Source organism: Typopeltis vanoorti, chromosome 6 (assembly GCF_054136105.1).
Source record: "Typopeltis vanoorti isolate ZY-2024b chromosome 6, IOZ_Tvanoo_1.0, whole genome shotgun sequence".
NCBI classification, from domain to species: Eukaryota; Metazoa; Arthropoda; class Arachnida; order Uropygi; family Thelyphonidae; genus Typopeltis; species Typopeltis vanoorti.
Genome location: NC_143554.1, coordinates 128,704,377 through 128,717,420, shown reverse-complemented (window position 1 = coordinate 128,717,420; position 13,044 = coordinate 128,704,377). Strand labels below are relative to the sequence as shown.

Here is a 13,044-nt window from a genome sequence, read left to right as displayed (position 1 = left end):
ACATTGAGAGCAGTTGATGAGGAGAGGAGAGACTGACTGTAAGTGAGCAAGAGGTGTTTGGGGAGTTGAGTAAACTAGATGGAAAAGAGATCAATGCAGCTTGGGGGATTTTCAAAAACTATCCAGTAGATGCAATGTCTATATGTATTCCAAGGGTGAGAAGGTTAAATAAGGTAGGTGTGAGATGGATGAATAAAGAGATTAAGCATGCGATACAGAGAAAAAGGGCATTGTGGAGGCAGCATAAGAGAAGTGGAAATAACCAATTTCATGAGGTCTACAAAGACCAGGCAAGGAGGGTGACCTGGTTGGTGAGAGTAGCGAAAGAGAGCTATCAACAGCAGTTAGCTAATGAAGCCAAAAAAGAATCTTAGGGAGTTCTTTTGATATGTAGCCAGCAAAAGAAAGAATGATTATGGAAGGATGACATTGATTGGAGAAAATGGTATAAAGACAGCTGTTGCGGAATGTGTGGTGGAGATACTTAATGAGCAGTTCATAAAGATGTATCAATCTTGTGAATGTGACTTCATGGAAAGATTGAGAGAAATTGATGAGGGGGGAAGAGAGACTGACTGTAACTGAGCAAGAGGTGTTTGAGGAGTTGGGAAAACTAGATGTAAATAAGGCTGTGGGACTTGATAATATATCGGCATGTATTCTGAAGGAACGTGCCAGGGAGTTGACACCTGCCGTGACATATTTTTTTAATACGAGTCTTGCACTCGGTCAAGTTCCTAAGGAGGACAAGATTGTGCCACTTCATAAAGGAGGTGATCGAACTCAAGCATTAAACTATAGGCCTATCTGTGTGTGTCAGGTGTGGTTAAGTTGTTGGAGAAGCTCGTGAGAACTAGGATCCAGAATTGGGTTGACAAAAATGGTATTATCTTTGATGGACAGCATGGATTTGCTAAAGGGAGGTCATGTTTTAGTAATCTACTTACTTATTACAATAAGGTGACTGCTTCCTTGGACAGAGGAGGACCCACAGTAACATACTTGGGTTTTGCAAAGGCTTTTGATAGAGTACCTCATGATAAGTTGACAGTCAAACTAGAGCAGATGGGGTTGGATATTAGCTTAGTAAATTGGATTGGAGACTGGCTATCTGATAGGTATCAACAAGTTGTGTATGGGGGCGATATCCAGGAAAAGGAAAGTAACTAGTGGAGTGCCTCAGGGGTCTGTTTTGGGGCCAATACTGTTTAACTTGTATATTAAATGATATTGGCGAAGATTTGGATGGAGATATTCAGTTGTTTGCAGATGATGATGCAAAGTTGGGACAAACCATAAAGAGTAGTGAAGATGTTGTGGCCTTGCAAGAAGACTTGAATAAAATGAGTGATTGGGGATGTGAGTTCAATGTTGCAAAATGTAAAGTTTTAAAATTTGGAAAACAAAGATAGGATGTAGAATTCATGCTTGGTGAGAATATATTGTTGGAGGTAGAGGAAATAAGAGATCTGGGAGTGATAGTGGATAAGGATCTAAAATTTAGGAGACACATCACCAAAATTGTGAAGACAACACAAAGGCTTCTGGGAATGATGCGAAGGACACTGAGGTGTAGAAGTAGGGAGATTCTTTTTCCGTTGTATAAGGCTTTGATTAGGCCACACATGGACTATTGTGCCCAGATTTGGTCACCAGGTTTTCAGAAGGATGAAGAGATGTTGGAAAAGGTCCAAAGGCAACTGACTAAGGTAGTTTCTGACCTCTGGAATGTTGAGTATGAGGAAAGATTGAGAAGATGTAATTTGCAGAGTCTGGTGGACAGGAGGAAGAGGGGAGATATGATAGAGACCTACAAGTTGGTAAGGGGTTGTTATAAGATCAATGGTGGAGAAGTTCTACAGAGAATAGTGGGAGATCAGGGGAGAACCAGAAGTCATCCCTGGAAATTGTATAAAGAGGGAGTGAGTAGGGGAAGAGGCAGGTTTTTTTTGTGCAGAGTTGTGGATGATTGGAATGCCTTGCCTGAGAGTGTGGTGTCTGCAAGAAGTTTGAGTGTGTTTAAGACATGGTATGATGAGATGTGTGTGTGATAAAGGGAGCTCCCAGGTGAGTCTTTGACTCCATGAGGTATTGGGGTAATAATAATAATAAATAAGTGGATGCATTCTTTTTCAGATACACGAGTTACGTTTGTTGGTAAGTAAATAATATCTCTGACAAAAGTCTGTGGGTTTGAATTCCACTCTGTCATAGACATCCATGAATGCTGTTTGCAGATGATTTTTCATCCTTGCCAAGATACTACCACTCTAATAACTGAAGTGGCATGAAAAAAGTTCCACAAAAAGTGAAACTTCTTTCTCCCAGAGAGACTCAGTGTTTCATTCCATAAACTCAAGAAAATCAACCATAGAAACCACACTATTTCAGACAATAAATATAGTATTAGGAACCATGAGTTAGCAACAATTGTCAGCTGTTTTTTCACTAGATGCTGTTTATAATTAGTGATGGTCTTGAGTAAGCAATCTCTGATTGGCAACCAGTTGCAATTGAACTGCCCTTGCCCAAAGATAGTTTCCAAAAGTTAGATAGGGCTAAGATGGCCTTGCCTACTCCCTATAGGGGATACAGATTTATATAAGTTAAATATGCCCACCTACAGAATGGTTTTATGGTATTATAATATCTGACATTTCAAGTCAAAAATGGTAATTTATAATGGACAGAAAAATTAAATTTTACATGAGGGTGACATAAATCACTGTAAGAAAGAAACAGGAAAGCAATGGAGAAAAAAATTCAGGAAAAATATTTTCCTTAAAGTTGAAATTCTTTCAAGTTGATTTGGAGAGTGCAGGGGAGAGAGACCCAAGGGTTTATCTCTATGTAAAACATTTTTGTTAAGTAGCATTGGTCCTTCATGTTAATTAACTATTTTATTAAACTTTCAAAATAGTAAAAAAGCTTACTAAAATCACTTGGTTTTGCTTGTGATAAGTCTCTGTAAAACTCAGTCCTATGTGATTTTTTCAGACCAGTACACAGTCCAAAATCTGAAAGCTTGATGTGGCCCTAAATGTGAAAATAAGAGAAAATTCATATCAAAAATTAAATATCAAAAATGCAGTATATTTCTTCAAATATCATTCTTTCCAAACTAAGCAGTTTGGAAAGAATGTTCACCATGTTCAGTATTCACAAGCTGTGGAAACCACTGCCCTTTCTGAATGCTGACTTTAATATAAGCTAATTAGCTAGATATTTTAATCCATACAACAGGATTAGCCATCCTCTAGAGCAGAGTTTCTCGAACTTTTCTGGCCATGCATTGTCCACTTGAACAAAGCACATAACTCAGTAGCCCCAATACTCTATCCTTTACCAATGTCATCTTTTACCACCAGAGGTGAGCCTTCACATACAAACCATTAGTGCACAATCTGTACACTATCTCATTTGCCATCATACCTCTCTGTCTCAGCTCACAACTTTTACTTTCTCACTCTTCTTTTTCGTATGCACCTGCTAAATCATTTGTACCAGCCGAAATAAACATCTCTTTCACTTAACTCTGCATCCTTACAGCATCACTAACATCCTTTATCCTAGCTCCACAAAAACACTATTTCATCACACTCTGCTCAAGAACTCCTTGTATCAATGAATCACCACACAAAATCCAACCCTTATTTTCATGCTTTTGCTTTTTCATGTTCTGCTTTCTTTCCCCCTTTCTTTTGCTTCTGTATCATACTATCCATGATGTTTCTCCAACTACTCAATCTTACATTTTGTTCTGTGAAGAATTTCACATAAGTACACTATGTTTTCCCGTTGCAATGGGGTCATTCTCTTCATTTTCTATCATGTCATTCGTACAGTCACTCATACTGTTTGCAACACTAACTATGCCAATCACATTATCACACATTTCGTCTTTCAACTCACCATTATCACTCTTCTTGCTCTTCACACTTCTAGCATTTTATCACAAAACACTTTTGACAAATGTGTTCTCCAGTTTCATTCTCCTTCCAAAAATCTCTCGTTCTGCAAAGGCCATACATTTCACATATACTGTAGCAAACATGATCACGCAAGTTAAAATTGCTCACCACTGTTTTGCACATTGGTGCCATGCTGCACAATACGGTTTAAGAAAAAAAAAAAGAAAAAAAAACTTTAAAAATCAGAAAATTAAACATACTACCCTTACAGCTAATCACACAACCACTCATAAACATGATGCAAAAGAAAGACTTAATTAATGCTAAAGACTTCCAAAAAGAACTTATCTTTTGCCACCAACATTCACCACTTACACTCCCTTCTGCCCTCCCATGGCCAAGCAATCTCAATCTTGCAGCCAATGAATTCTGCATATCACACGAGCCGTAAGGTGATATACACAAAACAGCGAGACTGACTCTACAGTCATTCGACTTACACGATGGTCTCACTTTGCCTGAACATGTTTTTCTCATGAAGTGTTTCTATATGAATGGGGAAAATGCTACAGCATTACTTCATGAAAACGAATGCATAAAAGATGCATCTGTTCTCGTGAAACAACCACTCGTAAACATGATTGGTTGTTTCATGACAAAAAAAAAAAAAAAACAGATGCTTGGGAAAAGGCCCAGTGTCACTAAATGCAGTACAATGCATGGTTCATTGATTTGAAGAGAAAGGCAGTTTGACAGTCCAACTAGGAAGAAGTGTAAATCTGAAATTCTGCAAATGATTGAAGATGTTGCAACTGCAGTTGTTGGGCAGTCAAATAAGAATGCTGCAGGTTCATGCATTGCATGTGCCATAGTAAGATGATGAGTGTGCTACCCACATAAACTCTACCACAGCCAAGAGTTGCAAACAAGAGATGCCAACATCTGAGAAGCGTTTGTATTGACATTTCTGGCACACAAGGAAGTGGACATAAGGTTTGGCCTTGGAACATCCTATAGAGCACAGGTTCCCAAAGTGGGTGTTGAAGCCTTCTGGGGGGGGGGCTATAGTGGGATCAGAAGCATTTGGGAGCGTTCAGGCAGTCTAGGGATCGGTGGCTCTTTATAGAAAAAATTAATAATATATATTTAAAAATTAATTATTTTCGTAATTTTGCGATTAGATAATCATTTAAAATTTAAATATTGCATTTTAATTCATCTTATGCCCGTCTTACTCGATCAATTTTTTTTATCAATTTTCTATTTCAATCATTTAATCATTTGAAACTTTACCATGTCAGATTTTTAACGAAAGTTGAACCTGATATTAACAAACTTTTAAAAATGCACCAGGATTAATTTGTTATTTTTTCTTTGTAAGTTCGAAATAAACCATCTAATACATTTGATGGTGTTTTAATTATTACAATAAGATTCTTACTAATGCAATGCAATCTCTTAATTGTATCCCACATTTTCATATTTAAACCATTGTATGAAACTGTGCATAATGTTATTCGAGCATACATTTTACAATCTTTACATATGGGCTATGTTTCACCAAAATCGGTATAGCAATAACTGTGTTCAAGATGAAGCACACATTGGCCACTGTTTAAAAATTTAACGGCATAAGCAGTAATGTATCATTAGTTGCTATTTACGTCAAAAATATCAAACGGCTTGAATGCGGAAAGCATTCAAGCCGTTTGATATTTTTACTGTTATAATGGGAGGGGGGATTACAAAATTTATATCTTGCAAAGTGGGTGGTGGCATGAAAAAGTTTGTGAACTTATGCTATAGAGTAATGAAGCACTTTTTCAAGTTTGTGGAACAGTGAACACTCAAAACTGCTGCATCTGGGCTACAGAAAATCCCCCTGAATTGCAATAAGTTCCCTTACATTCATTAAAGGTATGAATAGGATTCACGACCAAGTTCATTATCGGGGTGTTTTTCTTTGAGCAGTTTCGTCATTATGTAACTGAAGCAAAGAGTGTTGATATTAGATGTGTTGAATACAACAGTGTTGATGCAAGATACAGCACCTCACCATATAAGACACGAAGTTCAACAATTATTGCATCAACATTTCACAGAGCATACTGTCATCAGTTGCTCATTTTCTCTATGAAATGGCTGCATGCACCAGATCTTAATCCCTGTGACTTTGACTTTGGAGTTATATCAGAACCATGGTGTATTGGGGAAAAGTATTCACCTGGCAGATTTTAAAGACAAAACTGCACATCATCTGTGAAACCTTTCAACAGATTAGTTGCATTCTGCTATATACAATGTTGTATGGTGGTATCATTACACTGTTATCATTTTCAAATAGGGAGCCAGTTTCCACTCCATTTGAAGGAACAGCAAGCAGTAAAACAGTTATCTGCAGGCTGGCATCCCAGATAGTACATGGGACCGAACCCAATTATAACACATTTGTTGGAGGCTTCCCAATCAGCTGGTGAATAATCCTGCTGCCACTTACCCTGCAAAGTTTTGCCTAGATGGAGACCAGGTCAATAGTATATTCTGTCTGAGGCCGCACTTAGACTGGAGTTTGGGCACTCCCTATGTGTGAGTTATGTACATAAGTCTCTCACCCCAGCTGCACGCCCCTTCTCTTTCTTATCTGAATCAACCACCAAGACATGAAAGTCAATCATAAAAATATCAGTTTTAACTGCAGATACAAAAAATCTCCCATAAAAAAATAACAAAAAAATCTAAAAATATGAAAAGTACAATAAAAAAAACTAGAATGAATAATGAAAATAAACCTAATCTACCCAAAATAATACCAAAAAAATTTTTAATAAAAAAAAACTTCCATATTCATTTCACCAACATTTAAGGCAATAATACAAACATTAGTGACATATATCACCACTTACAGACATCAAAACCTGATCACTTTTTCCTAACAGATGCTCAGTTGGTATCCTTCACTACCACAGTCCACCTCAACTATCCCAACTACATCCTGCATGACACATTTTGCAAAAAGGACAGAACATATGCTTTTGTGAAACCTGATAACCTTGTCTTTTTGTTGTTGTGTTCCATCAAGTCATTTTTGACTCCTGCTGATTCTATGAACACATTCTCCATTCAGAACTTTCCCTGGCCATATCTTTCAGAATTTCTAAGTGCATTCCAGTTGCTTCTTTAACTCCATCCACCCATCTAATTCTTGGCCATCAACTTTAGCAAGCATCATCATCTTCTCCAGACTGTTATTTGCTCACATAATATGCCCAAAGTATGAAAATTTTTGCTTGATGATCATAGCTTCAAGGGAGCAATCTGGCTTTATTCTGTCTATCACTGATTTATTGGTTTGCTTTGCAGTCCATGGTATTCTTAGTAAGCGTCTCCAAACCCATAATTCAAATGCATCTATCTTCATTCTTTTACTCTTTCTCAGGGTCCAACTTTCACATCCACAGGGAACACCATTGCGTTCATGATTCTGATTTTTGTTGTGAGGCTAATATCTTTAAAGATCCTGCTTAAATTTGTCATTGCTTTCTTTCTGAGTAATAATCTTTTTCTAACTTCTTCAGTACAATAATCATCTTTATCAATTTGGGATCCTAGGAGCACAAAATTGTTAACCGCTTCCATTTTCTCCCCATCTACTTCAAAATCATTAAGTTCACATGTTGCCATAACTTTTGTCTTTTTGAGGTTAAGTTTAAGACCATATTTAGCACTTTCTTCTTTAACTTTCATAATAAGTTCCTCCAAATTTTCTTTGCATTCTGCTAGCAAGGTGGTATCATCTGCATACCTCAAATTATTAATATTTCTTCCACCAATTTTAATTTCAACTGAAGACTCCTCCAGCCCTGCCATTCTTAAAATGTATTCACTGTACAAGTTAAACAGGTAGGGAGATAAAATACGTCCTTGTCGCACCCCTTTACCTATAGTGAAATACTCAGTTTCTCCAAGATCTGTTCAAACAGTAGCTTCTTGTTCATAATAAAGATTCCTCAAAAGGATAATGAAATGCTCTAGTACTCCCATTGTTCTTAACACCCACAGTTTCACATGATCTACAGAGTCAAAAGCCTTGCTGTAGTCAAGGAAAGAAAGGTAGACATTCTTTTGATATTCCTGTGCTCTTTCTATTATCCATCTCACATTGGCGATTTGATCTCATTTCTCTGCCTTTTCAAAATCCTGCCTGTTCATCTGCCATCTCTCTCTTCATGAATGGTTCCAGTCTTTTCTGAATGATCTTAAGTAAGCCTTTACTTGCATGAGAAATCAGTGCTATAGTTCTGTAATTTTCGCACTCTCTTGCATCGCCTTTTTTCAATAAAGGTATATAAACTGATTTTTTCCATTCTCTAGGTCATGTAGTTGTGATCCAAATTCGGTGACACAGGGTTGTTAAAATTTTAACTGCCTCTTCTCCCAGGGCTTTGAGCAGCTCAATAGGTATTCCATCTCTTCCTGGTGCTTTCTTACTGGTACCTGTTGCAGTGCCCACCTCATTTCACTCTCCAGTGGTACTAGCTCCTGTGTATAATCCTGCTCTCAAATTTCTCAGTAATTTTGGAGTCGTTTCTGTAAAGGGCTTCTGTATACTCTTTCCATCTTTCTTTGATGTCTGCAGCCTTCTGCAAGATATCTTTGTGTTTACTTTTCAATATTGTCACCTTGGCACTAAACTTCCCTGTTAGTTCTCTGATCCTTTTGAAAAGATCTCTCGCTTTTCCTTTCTTGTTTTGGTCTTCTATTTGTTATTCCTGGTTAAAGTATTTTTCCTTGTCTCTTCTGGCTTGTTGTTGAAACTCTGCATTTAAATGCTGTACTTCCTGCAAATTTCATGTGGCCTTCATTTTCCTCCTTTCCTGAGCAGTTTTGATGGCATCTTCTGACAGCCATTTAAACTTCTTTAAATGGCTATCTAACTTCTGTCAAAGGATATCGAACTTCAAATCCCCTACTTTTTAATCTGTTCTGGCTCAAGATTTCCTTATCTCAACTTTACAGCCTTCAATTGCTGCCTTTACTGCTCTCCTAACTCTGGCAATCCTACTGCCCTTTTTGACTACCTATCACTAAAAATTGATTTCATATAAACTAATTATCAAAATTGCGAGATTTGCCTCCATGGGGGACTTTAATGTCCATAACACAGACTGGCTCCACAACAACTTCACAGATCAAGCTGGAAGAGAAGCTGAATCATTTTTTACCAGTCATGATCTAACATAAATGATCAATCTACAAACTAGGATTTCAAACAATCCTCAACATTCTTGACTTTTTCTTAACCAACTCTCCCTTCAAATATACAGTGGATGTTTGCTCTCCCCTTGGCAAACTTTGACCATAATCTTTCCTTCTCTGTAGAAAAGTCTCCTCTACAGTTTAGCCTCCTCTCAGCTCATACCCTATGGTATAAATGTGCCAACTAGAATGACCTCCAGATTTTTTTATGTTGCTTTTCCATGGTCAGATTATTACTTTTTCTCTCTTGCAATCCAAACACCTGCACTGAACTAGTAACCAAAATATTCCTCGCTGGAATGAGAGTTCATTCCCAAACCACTGCAAATTCTCAACCTGTATCCAAACCCTTGTTCTAAAAAAAAAAAAAAAAAAGTGCCTCTGCCATTCATGATAAAAATGCAGCTTATGTTCATTGTCTTAAATTAAAAACTCCAGCTTCTCATTCAGTTTACAGAACAGCCAGAAATATGTGTAAAAAAGTTATCAATGATTCTAATGTAGACTTCATAAGAATGAAATGCAATAAACTTGCCTCCTCCTTAACTGGCAATCAAGCCATCTGGTCCCTTGCTAAGGTTGTTGGGAGTAACTTCTACCCTTCCACCTTTCTTGCATCCTGATGGCACAATCATAATTTCATCCAAGGAAAAGATGGACCTCTTGGCATCAGTTATTTCCTCCAACTCCTAACTGGACAACCAAAGCAAATCACCTCCCATACTTCCACAAATTGCCCACTGCATGCCTCCTCTAAACTTTCACCAAAATGAAATAAAAAAATCCCTCATTAATCTTGATACTAATAAGACTTCTGGTCCAAATATCACAACACATGGAAGTAAGCCCACATCCAGCTCGTACCCAAAAAGGGAGACAAAAGCTAGCCATCTAATTATCGTCCCATTGCTTTCATCTCAGTGCTTTCAAAAGTGATGGAGATGGCTATCAACAACTAGCTTCTTTATTAATTGGAAATGCATCAGTTAAGTAGCGATAACCAATATAGATTCTGAAATTCTCATTCTACAGCCAACCTCCTAACTAATCTCACCCACCTTTGGACTCAGGCTATGGAAAGGTTTGGAGAAACTCATGTTATTGCTCTCGATATTTCTAAGGTTGTTGGAATAAGCTCCTGAATAAGCTGCTATCTTATGGCCTCCCTAATATGCTCTTGATTGGACTGCTAGCTTTCTCTGTGGTCGTTCACTGCATGTCATGTCATTCCTCTCATCAGATTTCTCCAATTTCTCCATGCTGGAGTGCCCCAGGATTCTGTGATGTCACCCATGCTCTTTCTTCTTTACATCACTGACCTCCTTTCTCTGACTTCAAATCCAATTCACAACTTGACTGACACCAGTAGTTGGTAAACCCTGTAATACTCTAATGTTAGCCTCAAGATCTTCCATAACCAATGGCTTAAATAACGTGGACTCAACATCCTCACAAAAGGGGTGAAGACAACTTAGTAAATTTACATGCCAATAAAACTCAAGCGTGCCTTATTACCTGCAGGAAAAATCCTATTTCATCCCTTCTCATTTTTGATAATGTTCCAGTTTCCTTTTAAGATCAGCTTTATGTTCTTGGATTGACTATCAAGTGCATTAGCCATCTCATATGGAGGTAGCAGCATATTTCCTAGCAGAAACTCCAGTTTTTCATCTCACAAAACAGGAAAACAGGCCACAATGCAGAGAGTATTAATTGTCCTGTCATAAGCAGTATCAGTTTTCTAAGAAACCAAAGTACTTGCCCATAATTTGATTGTATCTATTAGTTGCTCAATTATTAAATAGCTGCACGTTATTCTATTGACATAGGCACATTTCATTCTTTGATCTTCATTATGTTAAATAACAGAAATTCAACCCTATTAGATTAGTGATAAAAACAAAGTGTAAAAATAAGCATAAAGAATTGTACAATGATTAATTCATAGAGTTGATAAATGGCCATAAAGAATTTATTTATTTCACTATACATAGTGGAAGCTACTTATCAATTCTAAAACTACATACCGTACTTACTCAAGTATAACTCGCACCCCGATTTTACTTTACAAAAAAAGAAATTAAAAAGTTTCGCATATATCTCGCATACAAAAAAGTTTAAACATGTTCATGTCAGGGCAATAGTAACTTGATCCCTGCAGTAAACAACATGCCCTCTACAACACCCCGCTATACCAGACACAAGAAAAACAAGTAATTTTATTGTATCACTGAATATGGTACAGACACATTTGCAAACTGGGATAAAAACGGTACTAACTAATGAATCACATGTCCCCTCCCACAGTAACAATGCTGTATAGACTCGAGCAAAACAATATGTTATACCAGCAAACACAGTATCTAACTAAAAACTATTGTCCAATTTTCCAATTACATGAAATAAGTGTTTGTTTGATTGCGTTTGAAATTTTCGATGCCATTAAGACAGATCACAAAGGCTAACTTCAAATAAAATTCTACCATGAATTGAAACATGCCATATAATGAATGTGCGAGTCTGCCTGCCAGCTCGAAGTGGAAGCAAACAAGCAGCAATAAAATTCAACCAAAGGGTTGAAATTTTATTGCTGCTTGTTGTTATGGCAGTTTCAGATATTATGGAATTTGGTTGAAGAGAATTAGTATTTCAACTCAACAATTGCCAGCATGCCTTTGTCGTTGGTTCATGCGATCTACTGGCCTGCCATTGCTGTCTGTTTCGTGCTCTGCTTTCACTTCTCATTAGTCATTCATGAAGGATTGTTCATTACATATCTCAAGTCTTGTAAATTGCTAGTAATTTTTGTTGAAATAATGGGAAAGAAGATGATGCTATCTGGGAGGATGACTTTGACAATGCACACAAGGAAACTGCTCTCGAGGTTGGAAGTAGCGATAGCGAATAGGAGATTCTTGGTAAGCTGTACCCATCTACAGTTTTTTCCTGAAAACTTTAGTTTCTGAAAATCCCTGCATATATCCTGCACTACGATTTTTTAGCTATCATTTTGGGAAAAAAAGTGCAAGTTATATTCGAGTAAATACAGTAATTCAAAATTATTAGAACCACTTACTCTGGCATCAAGTAACAGATTGTCAGGTTTAATATCCCTGTGGATAAAACCCAACTTATGGATGGAATCTATAGCTAGAGCAGTCTCAGCTACGTAGAATTGGGTACACTCTTCAGATAAAGTATCCTTCTTCATTAGTAATGTCATCATATCTCCTACAAAATTATTTCAAATAATTTTCAATATAATAATTTTAAAAAGTTTCCTAATTTATATTGATTTACTAATTACGAAAATTATAATTTTCCCATAGATATAATACACTGCTCGGAAAGAAGTCAAGACACTCCCATGGGCAAGGTATATTATGCCATGTATTGAGTCATGTTTGTAGCCAGTATAAATTGGAGAAATATGATACTCCCAAGTTTGTGTCAACTGTATCTAGATGAAATGGCTGCCAGAAGGGAAGTAACAGAGTATGAAAGAGGTGCTGTGATAGGACACCACGTTGCAGACCTCTCTGTTTGGCAAATTATTGACAAATTGGGTCATCCCAAGTCAATAATAAGTGATATCATACTGAGATGGAAGTACAGGGAGTAACTGCAAGTGCTACTCACAGTGAACATCCCACTGCACTCACCTAAAATGATTTTAGAGTGCCACAAAAGGATAATATGCGAAACTTCCATTCATCAGCCAACATGATGAATGTTTAATTCTGGGCATCGACTGGAATGCAAATCTACACAAAAACATTCAGAACTGAGACCCATGTATTTTGTGAAAATCCATGTACAACATGGATTTTCATGGCAGGACTGCAATATGCAAGCTCCACATGCAGTGAAGCTTGGA

The 13,044-nt window shown here is 37.3% G+C and overlaps 1 protein-coding gene across 7 annotated transcripts in view; it reads right to left on the bottom strand.

Annotated features, from left to right (window-relative positions):
• trc (Serine/threonine-protein kinase tricornered) overlaps positions 1–13,044 on the bottom strand; it is a 274,402-nt gene that overhangs the window by 51,561 nt on the left and 209,797 nt on the right. For all 7 annotated transcript variants that reach the window (XM_090394419.1, XM_090394418.1, XM_090394421.1 and 4 more), the window contains 2 exons: positions 12,244–12,398; positions 2,934–3,036 (listed from right to left, as the gene is read on the bottom strand). In XM_090394419.1, the coding sequence (XP_090250545.1) occupies positions 2,934–3,036; positions 12,244–12,398 (258 nt within the window). The remainder of the gene's footprint in view (positions 1–2,933; positions 3,037–12,243; positions 12,399–13,044) is intronic.